The sequence below is a fragment of the Salmo salar genome, chromosome 22 (genome assembly GCF_965601325.2).
Source record: "Salmo salar chromosome 22, fSalSal1, whole genome shotgun sequence".
Classification (NCBI taxonomy): Eukaryota; Metazoa; Chordata; class Actinopteri; order Salmoniformes; family Salmonidae; genus Salmo; species Salmo salar.
The window spans coordinates 14,722,501-14,740,859 of record NC_138312.1 but is presented as its reverse complement, the minus strand read 5'-3'; the positions used below and the strand labels follow the sequence as shown (position 1 = coordinate 14,740,859).

Here is an 18,359-nt window from a genome sequence, read left to right as displayed (position 1 = left end):
GACCTTTTATAGCAAGCGATGTTTATTAAAAAAAAAAGTCTACTACAAGAACTAGACATAGAATTATTTAAGACCTATTTGATTAAACTACTATTGCTATTACTGTACAATATTGTACCAGAAAAACAGTGTACCTCTGTAATGTACAACATTGTATATACAAAGTACATCTTAACATAGGATTCTCCGGTAATACAGAGACAACTATAAATATATTTGACATTACAGTCATTTTTTTTCCTTTTTTTCCCTCGGTCTTGTGATTTCAAATGGGCAAGAAATGCATATTTAACAATAGTTAAATCAGAATAAAAATCATCCTCACTCAAATCAGTCCGTGAGCACACTGTAATTTCAAGTGTGCGATGATAATACGGTGTGGAGACTGAGGCTCCTAGCTCCTTATACAGCGAAGCCAGGTGAACAGACTCCAACCACAAAGCATCACCCATGAGTGTGTGTTCGTATGACATGAGTGTGTGTTCGTATGACATGAGTGTGTGTTCGTATGACATGAGTGTGTGTTCGTATGACATGAGTGTGTGTTCGTATGACATGAGTGTGTGTTCGTATGACATGAGTGTGTGTTCGTATGACACGAGTGTGTGTTCGTATGACATGAGTGTGTGTTCGTATGACATGAGTGTGTGTTCGTATGACACGAGTGTGTGTTCGTATGACATGAGTGTGTGTTCGTATGACATGAGTGTGTGTTCGTATGACATGTGTGTTAGTGCCTAATCGCCCCAGTGGCCAAAGATGAGGTAAGGGGAGCAACCCTATGTAAAATACATCGTAAAATACATCTGAAAATACACACAGAGATAAAACATTACATTTAAGAATTCAACCACCTGTTACAGAGCAATTGGGATTGCAATAATACAATTATATACCTGGGGTTTGCAGGGTGGAGAGGAAGTAAGGGAGGGAACTCGACAGAGGGCTATTTGTAAGGAAAAGCTGTGTGTCTGTGGGAACAGAGGGAGAATGCTAGGAGGAGAAAGATACAGAGACAGGAGGGTGATAGGGAGAGGGGGAAAGACAGAAATGTCTGCATGGTTAACTAGTTGTTCTGCCCTTCTCCCCTGAGGGTTCTCTGAGCCCTGTCATTGATGATCCTGATCTCAGACAGGGTGGTAAACGCTGTCAATCACTACAGCATCCCGCCTCCCACTGACCTTGACCAATCAAAACATTCTGTCCACTCGCCCCTTGACAAATCACAGTTCAGACTACAGAAAATGCAAATGATCTCACAGTGACGGACAGGAGTATTTTGACATTGACCACGTGACGCGACAGTCAGAGTTGTGTAACAGACAGTTAGGGAGTCACAGCAGAGGTTCTCTTAAAGACGAGCACAACAGAACAGACCTCAGGGCTGTCGCTTTAACTCATGTCACTGGGTTATATAAATCCAATAAATGATTGGATGCTGGTCCCCCATGATACACACCAATGCTATTGGTAGAGGAACAACAGAGTGACACTTTTCCAGAAATGGCTGAAATGACTGGGACTGAGTACTAGTCAGTCACACAAACATTAAGCCTAGTGAGCAGTGATGCTGGTAGCAGAGTGGCTCTGGTGACACAGGAAGTGGCTATGCTGTCTGTGTCCCCTTCCTGGTCCCCCTGTCTCCAAAAAGCTGCCATTAGTTGGTTCCCTTCATGATGCGCAGTTAATGGGCAAATCCACTTAAAAACTATATTTTGGTATTTGTTTCATTAGTCCACTGTTGATACAGTCCCAAAATGTTTTGAAGATCAACGGTCAAGTTTTCAAGATGTTGGGGGTTTCAAGAAGCAAAGTGTCACCGGCCACATCCTCACGATGATGCAAAACATCCTGAAAAATGTTTTGCTTGTCAGCAGTCAAGTTTGGGACTGTATCAACAGTGGACTAATGATACAATTACCAAATGATTTTATTGAGTGGGATTTCCCTTTAAGTTTCAGTTGTAAGAGCTGTGAAGAGTCACTGAAAGACAGTTTAGTATTACATATTCTGAGGATTAACTAACAACTGGAAGAAAAGAAGCATAATATAATTATTTCCTAATGTGCTTGACGAGGTTTGTTTGTGCGCGTATCTAAACACACTCTTCCACCTCACTGAGATTCCTCATCTGCACTTTTCCAGTTCTCATCATGATTATTACACATATACACAGGAAAAGAACATGGTTGCGGATTTTGTTTGGAGTCGTAATTTGCGTGTAGCTGGTCGAAGAGGCGCGTTGCTTGTGTTGTAGATAGATGCAGTCAGTCAGTCAGTCAGTCAGTCAGTCAGTCAGTCAGTCAGCACTGCGACTGCTGTGGCCCCAGCATGCGAGGAGAACCTGAAAAGGCATTTAGCTGCCACAGAACACACACACGTCATGCATGTGTGTGTGAGTGTGTGTGTGTTTTCTACTTCTGTATTAGAGCGTATATTAATGCCGGGAATATAAGGGAGCGAGAAGCAGCAGGCCTGGCATGCTGCTGAGTTGATGAGTCTGTCAGACTCTTATTGCTAAAGAAAGGTTATTGAGCAAGGTCATGTCGTGCCCTTATGCACCAGCAGGAGGTGCTGCTGGAAAGCCAGACAAGCGTTGCACTATGTTGGTTGTACTGAATGTAGAGCAGGGCTATTCAATTCTGGTCCTGGGGGGCCCGTCACTACCTCATTCAATTCTAGGGACTCCTTCCCACCTGGGAAACAGGTGATTGGACTCTCTGGCAAATCAATGACATTAGTTGGTCAATCAATTTCCACTTAGAAAAGAAAAAAAAATTACTTTGGCCACTGAGGGCCGCTAATTGAAAAGCCCTGATGTAGAGTGTAGGAGAGTACAGTAGAAAAGACTCCTCTACTGGTTAGTATTATGTGTTATAATGAATCCCCACAACACTCCGCTTGCTGCCCAGACGACTAGGAGGATCAGAGATGTAACCTAGCTCTCTCCTCCACACATAGAAACAGGCATTTCCCCCTGAACTCTCAACTCCAGTGCTTTTCTATCTGAGAAAAAGCCCCGCTTTTCACCGGAGTTGCTTTATCCACTGGTCCTCTCCTCATCTCTGTCCCTCCATCTGTCCAGCCATCCATCTATCAGTCCGACTCTCTCTCTCTCTCTCTCGTTCTGTCCAGGCTGGCCGATCCAGTCTTGCCCCAGCCTTGAAGCAGCAGAGTGAACATGTTACGGAGTCTCTACAGAGTTAGTGTTCTCTGTTCCACAGTCGGTCTGTGTGTTCTAAGAGATTGTGGATCCAGGAGTCACACTGCCACACACACAGCCAACCAGGTGAACCAATCCTCCCGTCCACTCCGGTATGGGGATAAATGTCCTTAAATGTCCCATCTATTTAAAATCAAACAGTGCTCTCACTCAAGTGTAAGGTATTGCCACACACACACACCTCACACAGGCACACCTCACACTAGTATATACAGTACGGGCGCCATATCTGTTTTTGTCAGGCTGTTTGTCCATTTCGATGCCTCTTTTGATTTTCTGTATTGGTCCGTGTCAGTCAGAAGGGAGGTGTGATGACTGAAGCTCCCAAGAGGGGGCAGAGTTGAGTCATGGATGCTTTACATATGGTTCAGGGGTTTTCCCCATAAATGGTTAAGAGTTTGCTGATCCAAGGTGAGAGCTATTCCACTTATCACTGGGGTGAGTGGAGATGGGGACAGGGTGTGTGGATCGAAGGGGAGTGTGTGTGTGTGTGTGTGTGTGTGTGTGTGTGTGTGTGTGTGTGTGTGTGTGTGTGTGTGTGTGTGTGTGTGTGTGTGTGTGTGTGTGTGTGTGTGTGTGTGTGTGTGTGTGTGTGGGTGGGTGTGAGAGCCCTCAGGCGGGGCAGGACTTGTCGTTGGGCTGGGGTGGGGGTGGGGGAGGAGGGGTTGGGGGGACAGTGGTGGTTGGGGAGCCCATAGCCGGACTGCCGCCCCCTCCACCCTTGGGGAAGACCACCGGCTTGGGCCGCGTGGCTGGAGGGCGAGGCTCTCGGAAGGAGGGAGTGGAGGCAGAGAGGGCTGAGGAGGCGAGAGAGGAGGACGCGGAAGAGGGCAGGGGGCTCCTGGGCTTGGAGGGGCGGAAGGAGGAGGGGACGTCGCTGGCGGACGAGGCGCTGCGTTGGAGGGGGTGTGAGTGTGGAGACCCTGCGCCCTCGCTGTCCCTCAGCAGACGGGAGTGGAGGGGACTGGAGGGCTCGGAGGCGCCTCCACCCCCACACACACCCTTCAGCTGCTCCAGTGTGTCCAGCACCACGTCGGGGGTGTGTGTGTGCTTCACACTGCTCTGCCTCTCCAGCTCTTTCAGCTCACTCAGAGCAGAGCTCATATCCGCCTCGATATCCTGAAACAGGAGAGATCGGACAGATACAAATCAGAATACACACGCGCGCACACATTTGGCTGAGAGGTGAGGGGTCAAAGGTGAGAGGTGCGGTGTCAGAGGTGAGAGATGGGCACACCTGTGAGGTGGGCTCAATCTGAGCGATGACCTCAGGATCCAGGGGCCGGTGGTTGCTGAAGCTCTTAGAGCGGCCCGTGGTAGTCGCCTTGCAGAACTGAGGGCTCTCCACCTACACAACAAATAAGACTCATTACAATCAGCAATGACAAGAATTAACAGAGAACAGTGGAGGCTGCTGAGGGGAGGACAGCTCATAACCCCGTGTCTGATGTCTTTGATACCATTTCATTGACTCCATTCCAGCCATTACTATGAGTCGTCCTCCCCTCAACAGCCTCCACTGACAGATAATAATACCCCACAACTGAAAAATAACAATAGTACAGTACTGATAGAAGGTATGTTTATGACGCTACCTTGGTCTTGAGAGAGGAGTGGCGCGTGATTGAGGAGTTGAGGACACTATGGGCGCTGACCGGTCGCTTGTCGCCGCACTCCTTCACCAGAGCCCCTCCCACCGGCAGACTGGCCGTCCTTACGCCCCCTCCTGTCGCCCCAGACAGGGACACATCACCCCCCTGGACCCCCTCAGACCCCCAAAAGGTCCTACGGATACTCCCCAACTCAGGCCTCTTCCTCATCCTGACAGACGGAGAGAGAGAGAGGGGGGGGGGGGCGAGAAAGAAAAGAGAAGGAGAGAGGGAGGGAGAGCGAGAAAGAGGGAGAGAATGAAAGAAAAAGAGAAAGAGATCAGAATGCTTAGTGAGAAGGTGAAAACAGACTGAGATCTGATTGGGTCATTGAAGGTGTAAATGACGAGATGCTGTGTTGTGATTGGTGCCTGGCGTGTCTTACTTGTTGAGGTTGGCTAGGTAGATGTCAGCTACATGAGCTCCAGTAGGAGAGGCAGCGGTGCCCCTAGTGGACACTCTCTCATCCTGCAACTCCGCTTCAGTCTTCGGACTGCCTCTGCCCCCGTCCGGCCTGGAACACACACACACACATCAGACTACAGCCAAGCCAACTACAACTCCTTTCTCTCATCTTCTCTATGCTGGCCTGTACTGGTCTATACTGGTTTGTACTGGTTTATTCTGAGCTGAACAGGTCTGTACTGGTCTGAAACCTTCTGTACTAGTGTAAACTGGTGTCCACTGGTCTTGTGGTTTCTTACATGTCCTGAACCACTATGTACTGGTGAGGCACCAGCCCGTCCACTCCGTTGTGTCGGCCCTCCCACCAGTCATCACTGGCTCGCTGGAAAAGGAAGAGAGACGCGCCCTTCTTAAATGACAGCTCCTGGTTGGTCCTTCCGGAGAAGTCGAAGCGAGCAATGGCCTCTATTGGGTCCGATTCTGAAATGACCAACGAGCCTGAGAGTCAGAGAGAGGGTAGGAAGGGGGAGGGAGAAATAAAGAGAGAGAGAAATGGGGGGTGGACAGGGGGAGAAACAGGGGAGAGAGGGGGGAGAAACAGGGAAGAGTGAGGGGAGAAACAGGGAAGAGAGAGGGGAGAAACATGGAAAAGAGAGGGGAGAAACAGGGAAAAGAGAGGGGAGAAACAGGGAAAAGAGAGGGGAGAAACAGGGAAAAGAGAGGGGAGAAACATGGAAAAGAGGGGAGAAACATGGAAGAGAGAGGGGAGAAACAGGGAAAAGAGAGGGGAGAAACAGGGAAAAGAGAGGGGAGAAACATGGAAGAGAGAGGGGAGAAACATGGAAGAGAGAGGGGAGAAACAGGGAAAAGAGAGGGGAGAAACAGGGAAAAGAGGGGAGAAACATGGAAGAGAGAGGGGAGAAACAGGGAAAAGAGAGGGGAGAAACAGGGAAAAGAGAGGGGAGAAACAGGGAAAAGAGAGGGGAGAAACAGGGAAAAGAGAGGGGAGAAACATGGAAAAGAGGGGAGAAACAGGGAAAAGAGAGGGGAGAAACAGGGAAAAGAGAGGGGAGAAACAGGGAAAAGAGAGGGGAGAAACATGGAAAAGAGGGGAGAAACATGGAAGAGAGAGGGGAGAAACAGGGAAAAGAGAGGGGAGAAACAGGGAAAAGAGAGGGGAGAAACATGGAAGAGAGAGGGGAGAAACATGGAAGAGAGAGGGGAGAAACAGGGAAAAGAGAGGGGAGAAACAGGGAAAAGAGAGGGGAGAAACAGGGAAAAGAGGGGAGAAACAGGGAAAAGAGAGGGGAGAAACAGGGAAAAGAGAGGGGAGAAACATGGAAAAGAGGGGAGAAACATGGAAGAGAGAGGGGAGAAACAGGGAAAAGAGAGGGGAGAAACAGGGAAAAGAGAGGGGAGAAACATGGAAAAGAGGGGAGAAACATGGAAGAGAGAGGGGAGAAACAGGGAAAAGAGAGGGGAGAAACAGGGAAAAGAGAGGGGAGAAACAGGGAAAAGAGAGGGGAGAAACAGGGAAAAGAGAGGGGAGAAACAGGGAAAAGAGGGGAGAAACAGGGAAAAGAGGGGAGAAACAGGGAAAAGAGGGGAGAAACATGGAAAAGAGGGGAGAAACAGGGAAAAGAGAGGGGAGAAACAGGGAAAAGAGAGGGGAGAAACAGGGAAAAGAGAGGGGAGAAACAGGGAAAAGAGAGGGGAGAAACGGGAGAGAGAGGGGAGAAACAGGGAAAAGAGAGGGGAGAAACGGGAGGGAGAGGGGAGAAACGGGAGAGAGAGGGGAGAAACAGGGGAGAGAGAGGGGAGAAACGGGGAAAAGAGAGGGGAGAAACGGGAGGGAGAGGGGAGAAACGGGAGAGAGAGGGGAGAAACAGGGGAGAGAGAGGGGAGAAACAGGGGAGAGAGAGGGGAGAAACAGGGGGGAGAGAGGGGAGAAACAGGGAAAAGAGAGGGGAGAAACAGGGAAAAGAGAGGGGAGAAACGGGAGGGAGAGGGGAAACGGGAGAGAGAGGGGAGAAACAGGGGAGAGAGAGGGGAGAAACAGGGGAAGGAGAGGGGAGAAACAGGGGGAGAGAGGGGAGAAACAGGGGAGAAACAGGGGAGAGAGAGGGGAGAAACAGGGGAGAGAGAGGGGAGAAACAGGGGAGGAGGGAGAGAGAGGGGAGAAACAGGGGAGAGAGAGGGGAGAAACAGGGGAGAGAGAGGGGAGAAACAGGGGAGAGAGAGGGGAGAAACAGGAGAGAGAGAGGGGAGAAACAGGAGAGAGAGAGCAGAAACAGGAGAGAGAGAGGAGAAACAGGGGAGAGAGAGGAGAAACAGGAGAGAGAGGGGAGAAACAGGAGAGAGAGGGGAGAAACAGGGGAGAGAGAGGGGAGAAACAGGGGAGAGAGAGGGGAGAAACAGGGGAGAGAGAGGGGAGAAACAGGAGAGAGAGAGGGGAGAAACAGGAGAGAGAGGGGAGAAACAGGGGAGAGAGAGGGGAGAAACAGGGGAGAGAGAGGGGAGAAACAGGAGAGAGAGAGGGGAGAAACAGGGAAAAGAGAGGGGAGAAACAGGGAAAAGAGAGGAGAAACAGGAGAGAGAGAGGGGAGAAACAGGAGAGAGAGAGGGGAGAAACAGGAGAGAGAGAGGGGAGAAACAGGAGAGAGAGGGGAGAAACAGGAGAGAGAGGGGAGAAACAGGGGAGAGAGAGGGGAGAAACAGGAGAGAGAGAGGGGAGAAACAGGAGAGAGAGGGGAGAAACAGGAGAGAGAGGAGAGAAACAGGGGAGAGAGAGGGGAGAAACAGGAGAGAGAGAGGGGAGAAACAGGAGAGAGAGGGGAGAAACAGGAGAGAGAGAGGAGAAACAGGGGAGAGAGAGGGGAGAAACAGGGGAGAGAGAGGGGAGAAACAGGGGAGAGAGAGGGGAGAAACAGGAGAGAGAGGGGAGAAACAGGAGAGAGAGGGGAGAAACAGGAGAGAGAGAGGAGAAACAGGAGAGAGAGAGGAGAAACAGGAGAGAGAGGGGAGAAACAGGAGAGAGAGGGGAGAAACAGGGGAGAGAGAGGGGAGAAACAGGGGAGAGAGAGGGGAGAAACAGGGGAGAGAGAGGGGAGAAACAGGAGAGAGAGGGGAGAAACAGGAGAGAGAGGGGAGAAACAGGAGAGAGAGAGGAGAAACAGGAGAGAGAGAGGAGAAACAGGAGAGAGAGGGGAGAAACAGGAGAGAGAGGGGAGAAACAGGGGAGAGAGAGGGGAGAAACAGGAGAGAGAGGGGAGAAACAGGAGAGAGAGAGGGGAGAAACAGGAGAGAGAGGGGAGAAACAGGAGAGAGAGAGGAGAAACAGGGGAGAGAGAGGAGAAACAGGGGAGAGAGAGGGGAGAAACAGGGGAGAGAGAGAGGAGAAACAGGAGAGAGAGAGGAGAAACAGGAGAGAGAGAGGAGAAACAGGAGAGAGAGAGGGGAGAAACAGGAGAGAGAGGGGAGAAACAGGAGAGAGAGAGGGGAGAAACAGGGGAGAGAGAGGAGAAACAGGGGAGAGAGAGGGGAGAAACAGGAGAGAGAGGGGAGAAACAGGAGAGAGAGGGGAGAAACAGGAGAGAGAGGGGAGAAACAGGGGAGAGAGAGGAGAAACAGGGGAGAGAGAGGGGAGAAACAGGAGAGAGAGGGGAGAAACAGGGGAGAGAGAGGAGAAACAGGGGAGAGAGAGGGGAGAAACAGGGGAGAGAGAGGGGAGAAACAGGGGAGAGAGAGGGGAGAAACAGGAGAGAGAGGGGAGAAACAGGGGAGAGAGGGGAGAAACAGGAGAGAGAGGGGAGAAACAGGAGAGAGAGGGGAGAAACAGGGGAGAGAGGGGAGAAACAGGAGAGAGAGGGGAGAAACAGGAGAGAGAGGGGAGAAACAGGGGAGAGAGGGGAGAAACAGGAGAGAGAGGGGAGAAACAGGAGAGAGAGGGGAGAAACAGGGGAGAGAGAGGAGAAACAGGGGAGAGAGAGGGGAGAAACAGGAGAGAGAGGGGAGAAACAGGGGAGAGAGAGGGGAGAAACAGGGGAGAGAGGGGAGAAACAGGGGAGAGCGAGGGGAGAAACAGGAGAGAGAGGGGAGAAACAGGAGAGAGAGGGGAGAAACAGGGGAGGAGGGAGAGAGAGGGGAGAAACAGGGGAGAGAGGGGAGAAACAGGAGAGAGAGGGGAGAAACAGGGGAGGAGGGAGAGAGAGGGAAGAAACAGGGGAGAGAGGGGAGAAACAGGGGAGAGAGAGGGGAGAAACAGGGGAGAGAGAGGGGAGAAACAGGGAAAAGAGGGGAGAAACAGGAGAGAGAGAGAGGAGAAACAGGAGAGAGAGAGGAGAAACAGGGGAGGAGGAGGAGGGGTAGAGAGAGAGGAGAAACAGGGGAGGAGGGGCAGGGGTAGAGAGAGAGGAGAAACAGGGGAGGAGGGGCAGGGGTAGAGAGAGAGGAGAAACAGGGGAGGAGGGGCAGGGGTAGAGAGAGAGGAGAAACAGGGGAGAGAGAGGAGAAACAGGGGAGAGAGAGGGGAGAAACAGGGGAGAGAGAGGGGAGAAACAGGAGAGAGAGAGGGGAGAAACAGGAGAGAGAGAGGGGAGAAACAGGAGAGAGAGGGGAGAAACAGGAGAGAGAGAGGGGAGAAACAGGAGAGAGAGGGGAGAAACAGGGGAGAGAGGGAGGAGAAACAGGGGAGAGAGAGGGGAGAAACAGGGAAAAGAGGGGAGAAACAGGGGAGAGAGGGGAGAAACAGGGAAAAGAGGGGAGAAACAGGGGAGGAGGAGGAGGGGTAGAGAGAGAGGAGAAACAGGGGAGGAGGGGCAGGGGTAGAGAGAGAGGAGAAACAGGGGAGGAGGGGCAGGGGTAGAGAGAGAGGAGAAACAGGGGAGGAGGGGCAGGGGCAGAGAGAGGGAAGCGTGTTAGTATCAAGCAGGTTAGTGCCACAGCAGTTGGTTACAGACGAAGAGGTTGGGGAGCACACAGTCATAGAGTGATCACACAGCTGTTATGAAGTGCTCATAAGGGGGATGGATATAAGAGGTCAGAGTGTGGCTGTAGGACGTGGCCAGGGGGCAGGGGAAGTCAGAAGCAGAATGTTACTGATAGAAGCAGCTTTAGAGTTAGGGGCAGAGTGAGGGAGTGAGGGAGTGGGGGGGGGGCAGCTTGGCATCCGTGGGCATCATGTTTGCCACCAGTGGGCAAACTTCGGCTCATCACAGTCCAAAGAAGAATTATGGAAAAATGTTTTCAACAGTGTGTGTGTGTGTACATATTGCTGTGTACTCACCATCATCGCTGTTGTGGATGACAGAGATGGTGTTAGGAGCAGGTATGTCCACCAGGGGGGGCTCACAGTGGGGATCACTGAGAGAGAGAGAGAGAGAGAGAGAGAGAGAGAGAGAGAGATTTGATTTGATTTTGAATGGGGGTGGGAAAATTAGCAACTGGTGAAACAGCTGGTCACGCAGCAAAACAGACCAGATATGTACATGTGTTTTCCCTGGGGGTGTGTGTGTCTGTGTGTAAACCATGTGATCACCTACAGCTGATGAACACACACTTCAGCTAAAAGACCTCATGTGTTTATGAATGAGAGGATGAGAGATGAAATGGTTTCAATACGACAACATCAGATACTTCCATTCGTCTCGTTAGGTCTGGCCAGAGGCAGAGATCTTCTTCACTGGAGAGATCCTCGACGTTACTGCAGTGTCTCTGGGTTGCTTTGGCAAGCTGGCCGGCATGCCTGCCTACCTGCCACTTCTACTGTTACACTAATGGACTGGTCCAACCTAGGTGTGTGTGTGCGTGTGTGTGTGTGTGTGTGTGTGTCTATCTTTTGGGCCTTAGATCAGCACTCTGTGGGTAAGCGGATCCTCCTGGCTCCTCAGACCCTTAAATCACTACACCCCCCCCCAAAACCCTTCACCATCCCCTAGTCCCGTCTCTACCACTTTCTACCTCACACACACACACACACACACACACACACAGCTCACCAGTTCTCAGTAGTAAACAGGTCCCTTGTGTCTACCTCACTACTCGTATAGGGGCCCCTGCACCTCTCTGCCTCACACACACGCCCCCACTCACCAGTACTCGTCAGTGGCCCCTGGACTGATGTAGACGGGCCCCTGCAGGTCACGTGGTCCGGGGAAGACCCCGTCGTGGTGGATGATGATGGTCTTGATGAGCTCGTTAACGTGGGCCTGGCAGGACACCTGGTCACAGCTCTCTGGGACTGACATCAGTGTGGGCCCGAAGCAGATGGCCAGGTTATAGGGATCCATCATGTTGTCCTCACTGTACCGGGACAGGCTGGGGAGAGAGGACAGCAGGTTATAGGGATCCATCATGTTGTCCTCACTGTACCGGGACAGGCTGGGGAGAGAGGACAGCAGGTTATAGGGATCCATCATGTTGTCCTCACTGTACCGGGACAGGCTGGGGAGAGAGGACAGCAGGTTATAGGGATCCATCATGTTGTCCTCACTGTGCCGGGACAGGCTGGGGAGAGAGGACAGCAGGTTATAGGGATCCATCATGTTGTCCTCACTGTACCGGGACAGGCTAGGGAGAGAGGACAGCAGGTTATAGGGATCCATCATGTTGTCCTCACTGTACCGGGACAGGCTGGGGAGAGAGGACAGCAGGTTATAGGGATCCATCATGTTGTCCTCACTGTACCGGGACAGGCTGGGGAGAGAGGACAGCAGGTTATAGGGATCCATCATGTTGTCCTCACTGTACCGGGACAGGCTGGGGAGAGAGGACAGCAGGTTATAGGGATCCATCATGTTGTCCTCACTGTACCGGGACAGGCTGGGGAGAGAAGACAGCAGGTTATAGGGATCCATCATGTTGTCCTCACTGTACCGGGACAGGCTGGGGAGAGAGGACAGCAGGTTATAGGGATCCATCATGTTGTCCTCACTGTACCGGGACAGGCTGGGGAGAGAGGACAGCAGGTCACTGTACTGGGACAGGCTGGGGAGAGAGGACAGCAGGTCACTGTACTGGGACAGGCTGGGGAGAGAGGACAGCAGGTCACTGTACTGGGACAGGCTGGGGAGAGAGGACAGCAGGTCACTGTACTGGGACAGGCTGGGGAGAGAAGACAGCAGGTCACTGTACTGGGACAGGCTGGGGAGAGAGGACAGCAGGTCACTGTACTGGGACAGGCTGGGGAGAGAAGACAGCAGGTCACTGTACTGGGACAGGCTGGGGAGAGAAGAGAGGGTTAAGCACGAACACACACACGCACCGCCTTTATCACATTCCTGTTGAAATCATTACCCATCATCTGTGTCTGTGTCTTTGTGTGTATACGACTGCAATGTCTAAACCAGAAAGACTGTGTGTGGGTGGGTGGGTGCAGGACTGTAATGTTTTAACCAGGATTAGTGGAAAGCAGGGTTCCATTCCCTCAGGCTACAGAATGTGCTATAAAGATCTCAGGCTACAGAATGTGCTATAAAGCTCTCAGGCTACAGAATGTACTATAAAGCTCTCAGGCTACAGAATGTACTATAAAGCTCTCAGGCTACAGAATGTGCTATAAAGCTCTCAGGCTACAGAATGTGCTATAAAGCTCTCAGGCTACAGAATGTACTATAAAGCTCTCAGGCTACAGAATGTACTATAAAGCTCTCAGGCTACAGAATGTGCTATAAAGCTCTCAGGCTACAGAATGTGCTATAAAGCTCTCAGGCTACAGAATGTGCTATAAAGCTCTCAGGCTACAGAATGTGCTATAAAGCTCTCAGGCTACAGAATGTACTATAAAGATCTCAGGCTACAGAATGTGCTATAAAGCTCTCAGGCTACAGAATGTGCTATAAAGCTCTCAGGCTACAGAATATGCTATAAAGCTCTCAGGCTACAGAATGTGCTATAAAGCTCTTAGGTTACAGAATGTGCTATAAAGCTCTCAGGCTACAGAATGTGCTATAAAGCTCTCAGGCTACAGAATGTACTATAAAGCTCTCAGGCTACAGAATGTGCTATAAAGCTCTCAGGCTACAGAATGTACTATAAAGATCTCAGGCTACAGAATGTGCTATAAAGCTCTCAGGCTACAGAATGTACTATAAAGCTCTCAGGCTACAGAATGTGCTATAAAGCTCTCAGGCTACAGAATGTGCTATAAAGCTCTCAGGCTACAGAATGTGCTATAAAGCTCTCAGGCTACAGAATGTACTATAAAGCTCTCAGGCTACAGAATGTGCTATAAAGCTCTCAGGCTACAGAATGTGCTATAAAGCTCTCAGGCTACAGAATGTGCTATAAAGCTCTCAGGCTACAGAATGTACTATAAAGCTCTCAGGCTACAGAATGTGCTATAAAGCTCTCAGGCTACAGAATGTGCTATAAAGCTCTCAGGCTACAGAATGTGCTATAAAGCTCTCAGGCTACAGAATGTGCTATAAAGCTCTCAGGCTACAGAATGTACTATAAAGATCTCAGGCTACAGAATGTGCTATAAAGCTCTCAGGCTACAGAATGTGCTATAAAGCTCTCAGGCTACAGAATGTGCTATAAAGCTCTCAGGCTACAGAATGTGCTATAAAGCTCTCAGGCTACAGAATGTGCTATAAAGCTCTTAGGTTACAGAATGTGCTATAAAGCTCTCAGGCTACAGAATGTACTATAAAGCTCTCAGGCTACAGAATGTACTATAAAGCTCTCAGGCTACAGAATGTACTATAAAGCTCTCAGGCTACAGAATGTGCTATAAAGCTCTCAGGCTACAGAATGTACTATAAAGCTCTCAGGCTACAGAATGTGCTATAAAGCTCTCAGGCTACAGAATGTGCTATAAAGCTCTCAGGTTACAGAATGTGCTATAAAGCTCTCAGGCTACAGAATGTGCTATAAAGCTCTCAGGCTGCAGAATGTGCTATAAAGCCCTCAGGCAGCTCATGACCTCTTTAAACTGCCTGGTCTCTTGCTTGTTTTTCTATTCCAGACCCCATAACAACCATGCATTAGACTGGTGCTTTGAAGGTGCTTTCCAACTGGTGCTTTCCAACCCAAAAGGTCTGCAAGTCCATTCAATCTTGTGTGGATGAGTGCACTCTCGGGGACAAGGCTAGACAGTCTGACCACACTCCCCCCCCCCCCAAGAGTGGTGACAGAGAGCAGAGGATAAGCCATGGGGGAGGGGGGAGGGGTAGAGAGGGCCAGGAGTGTTGGGGGTCATGTTGAATCACTTGGACAAAATGGACCGGCTCCAAACAGGTTTCATCATAAGAGGCCTGTCTGGGTGCTCAAGTTACACTCCTCTCCCCCTCTTTTTCTCCTCCTCCCTCCCTCCTTCTCTCTCTCTCTCTCTCTCTCTCTCTCTACCTCCACCCCCAGAGTGGAGGGTTTAGTCATCAAAGCTGAGAGGTTAAGGTTTGGCCCCTTGTAGGTGTGTGTGTGTGTGTGTGTGTGTGTGTGTGTGTGTGTGTGTGTGTGTGTGTGTGTGTGTGTGTGTGTGTGTGTGTGTGTGTGTGTGTGTGTGTGTGTGTGTGTGTGTGTGTAGTAGCAGTAGTAAAGGGTGACTCTGGTACATCTGGTGTCCTGCATGACCCAGGGGAGAGCTGTAAGGGTGGACAGACACAGAGCAGCCATTTATACCAGCATGGGAAACACACACACACACACACACACACACACACACACACACACACACACACACACACACACACACACACACACACACACACACACGCACACACATCATTCTGGCAATGATAGTGAAACTGGAACAGATTCCGCTGGCTGGAGAAACCATATGGCTAGACGCAGACCGCAGAGAGGGGAGGAAGGGATGAAAGGGAAGGATAGAGGGATGGGAGACTCTGAATAGAACATTCCAGATTAGCCCGAGCACAGCTTTGGTAGTGCGGTGGGATCACCAGTAGTGTTACTCATGGACCTGTAGTAACGTTCCATTTGTGTTGTAATAGCGTTAGTGCAGCGTTACTCACTAGTTGAGGAAGGCAAACAGGTATCTCATGATGATGAGAGTGTTGCTGGGCAGAGACAGCAGAACCTTCCTGATGTGGACAGCCCTCTCCTGCAGGTTCTCCATAGCTGAAACAGAACACACACACAGGGTAAACACATACACACACACACACACACACACACGTACACACTCACCATTGGACAGTGGTCTTTTTATAGGGTAAGATAATGGAAAAGGCATGGCGCTGGAGGAGACTCACAGACGCAGGATATGAGGTCATGGAAGACTTCCTTGGGGAAGAGGGCGTGGTCCAGGCCTCTGAAGTAGAGCTTCAAAACGCCAGCGATGGAGTCCATGTCGTGATCATTCTGATCTCCTGCCAACGGGTCCTCACCTACAGACAGAGGAGGAAGGGAGGATGAAGGAGTATTGTGAGATAAGCAGGTCCTTCTGTTTATGCTATCGCTGGAGCTGGGATTTCTGGGTAGTGTAGTCTTGCCTCTCTCAAAGGAGTTCTTGATGTCGTTGACCTCCACCTGAGAGCCAGACACTCTGAAGATGCCCTCATGGTGCAGACCTGCAGGGAGAGAGCGAGGGGGAGAGAGAGAGTGAGAGAGAGAGAGAGAGAGAGAGAGCGAGAGGGAGAGAGACGTTAAATTCTACAACCACCTAAAAGGAAGTGATTCCCAAACCTTCCATAACAAAGCCATCACCTACAGAGAGACGAACCTGAAGAAGAGTCCCGTGTGCCATCACAGCAGCAAGAAATGGGCAACCAGTGAAGAACAAACACCATTGTAAATACAACCCATATTTATGTTTATTTATTTTCCCTTTTGTACTTTAACTATTTGCATATCGTTACAACACCGCATATATACATAATATGACATTGGAAATGTCTCTATTCCTTTGGAACTTTTGTGAGTGTAATGTTTACTGTTAATTCTTTTTATTGTTTATTTCACTTTTGTCTATAATCTATTTCTCCTGCTATGGCAATGTTAACATATGTTTCCCATGCCAATAAAACCCTTTGAATTGGACTGGAGAGCGAGCGAGCGAGCAAGAGAGAGAGAAATGTTACTGATCGTCTAGACGACAGACCGCCGACACAGGCTGTTTATTATTCTGTTGTATTTTAATGATTTATATTGCAATGTCTTGATACCTAAGGTTATACTATTATTATTATTATTAAAGCCAACCACAAAACACCTATCCACACAGGCAGAGACACAGCCAGTCATTGGCCTATTCAACAGAGACCCAGCCAATGAGAGCACGTAGCAGGGCGTCCTCACCATGGCGACTGATGAAGCGGATACAGCTCTCCACCATCAGAGGGATGACCTGGCCAGCCTCCTGAGAGAGAGGAGGAGGAGGAGGAGGAGAGGGGAATTAGAGAAGGAGTGAATACGCCGCGGAGGTAACCAGGAGAGGGAGGACAATTCCCTGACCATTTCCCTCTGTGCACACGGATACAAGAATCACACACGCAATCAGGCACCCGTCACATACAAAAGGAGGCAGGCATGCTTGAACGCACGCACGCTCACACACACGCACACACGCGCACACACACACACACACACACACGCACGCACACACACACACACCCCGAGGAGGAAGAGGTTTCATCGTGGAGAGGGAAGCGCAAGAATGGGGGGGGGGGGGGGGGGGGTGACAGTGGAGGATCATAGCCAAAGGCTCCCACTAGGGGAGCTAGCTAGACTCACTGGATGTTATAACACAACTGGAATCTCTCTCTTCTGATATACCCCATTAAAGTGGCAATGTACAATGGCTAAGGTAAGGTTTAAGGTCAGAGTTAAGGTTAGGGTCAGGTAAGGGGATATCGTTAAGGTTAGGGTAGGGATGTCCCAAGGATCCAGGATAGCACTGACCCTTCTAATACAGTACAGTTTACCTGCAGAACTGTTTCAGATGGTGTGGTCTGTAGACCTAACAAGAGAACGGCATGGGGATGGTGCATAACATGCAGAGCAGTGGACAGTGAGTCCAGGACAAAGGTAAAACCCCCATACGCAGAGAGACACGTACACACAGGAAACCACACTCTGAATGAAGAGAGAAAATGACCTGCTTCCGTAGTGCAGAGTTCCTCCTGTCACTGGAGGGAGAGAGAGAGAGAGAGAGAGAGAGAGAGAGAGAGAGAGAGAACACTGTTCTGTCATCACGCCTTCAGAGATACTATTTAAACACAACTCTGGAAATGATGTATTTATTTGGACAGCGTAGCTAAAATGTGTAAATTATGCTCTATACTGAGAAAGTTAAAGAGGAACAAAGATCATACCCCCTCCCAAAATGCTAACCTCTCACCATAACCAATAAAAAGGGAGGTTAGCATTTCTTTGCGGGGGTATGACCTTTGTCCTCTGTAACTTTCTCACTCATCCTTATTCAGGGTTCATTCATGATTATCTGTAATCATGGTAGCATCCACATTAACGTAGAAGTGTTCAGAAACATTCCATTCGTATTTACAATAAAAGTGACTCCAAAATGACGATTTACCATTCATTTCTATCGGGTACAACATACAGTGCCTTCAGAAAGTATTCACACCCCTTTCCTTTTTTCACATTTTGTGAAAGGTGGAATTAAAATGGGTTTCATTTTTTTGTCAACTATCTACACAAAATAGTCTCTAATATTCAAGTGGAAGAACATTTTGGAAAAGAAACTAACAATTAAACAATAATATATCTTCATTAGATAAGTATTCAACCAACTAAGTTGTTAGAATCACCTGGAAGGGATTACAGCTGTGAGTCTTTCTAGGTAAGTCTCTAAGAGCTTCCACACCTGGATAGTGGAACATTTGCCAAATATTTTCAAGCATATTTAAATCAAAACTGTAGACTCGGCCATTCACCGACTTCTTGGTAAGCAACTCCAGTGTAGATTTGGCCTTGTGTTTTAGGTTATTGTCCTGCTGAAAGGTAAATTCATCTTCCAGTGTCTGGTGGAAAGCAGACTGAGACAGGTTTTTCTCTAGGATTTTGCCTGTACTTAGCTCCATTCCGTTTATTTTTATCCTGAAAAACCTCATAGTCCTTAACGATTACAAGCATACTCCTAACATGATGCAGCCACCACTATG

At 49.7% G+C, this 18,359-nt stretch overlaps 1 protein-coding gene across 4 annotated transcripts in view; it reads right to left on the bottom strand.

Moving 5' to 3' along the window:
• Positions 1-18,359, bottom strand: part of LOC106582832 (SLIT-ROBO Rho GTPase-activating protein 2) — a 135,703-nt gene continuing 117,344 nt past the window's right edge. For 2 of the 4 annotated variants that reach the window (XM_014166320.3, XM_014166322.3), the window contains 12 exons: positions 17,294-17,363; positions 16,534-16,594; positions 15,729-15,806; positions 15,489-15,623; positions 15,249-15,354; positions 11,368-11,592; positions 10,562-10,638; positions 5,577-5,775; positions 5,258-5,386; positions 4,819-5,044; positions 4,461-4,571; positions 1-4,342 (listed from right to left, as the gene is read on the bottom strand). In XM_014166320.3, coding sequence (XP_014021795.1) covers positions 3,836-4,342; positions 4,461-4,571; positions 4,819-5,044; positions 5,258-5,386; positions 5,577-5,775; positions 10,562-10,638; positions 11,368-11,592; positions 15,249-15,354; positions 15,489-15,623; positions 15,729-15,806; positions 16,534-16,594; positions 17,294-17,363 — 1,924 coding nt within the window. In that variant the 3' untranslated portion in view covers positions 1-3,835. The remainder of the gene's footprint in view (positions 4,343-4,460; positions 4,572-4,818; positions 5,045-5,257; positions 5,387-5,576; positions 5,776-10,561; positions 10,639-11,367; positions 11,593-15,248; positions 15,355-15,488; positions 15,624-15,728; positions 15,807-16,533; positions 16,595-17,293; positions 17,364-18,359) is intronic. The other 2 variants (XM_014166321.3, XM_014166323.3) reach the window with 2 other exon arrangements.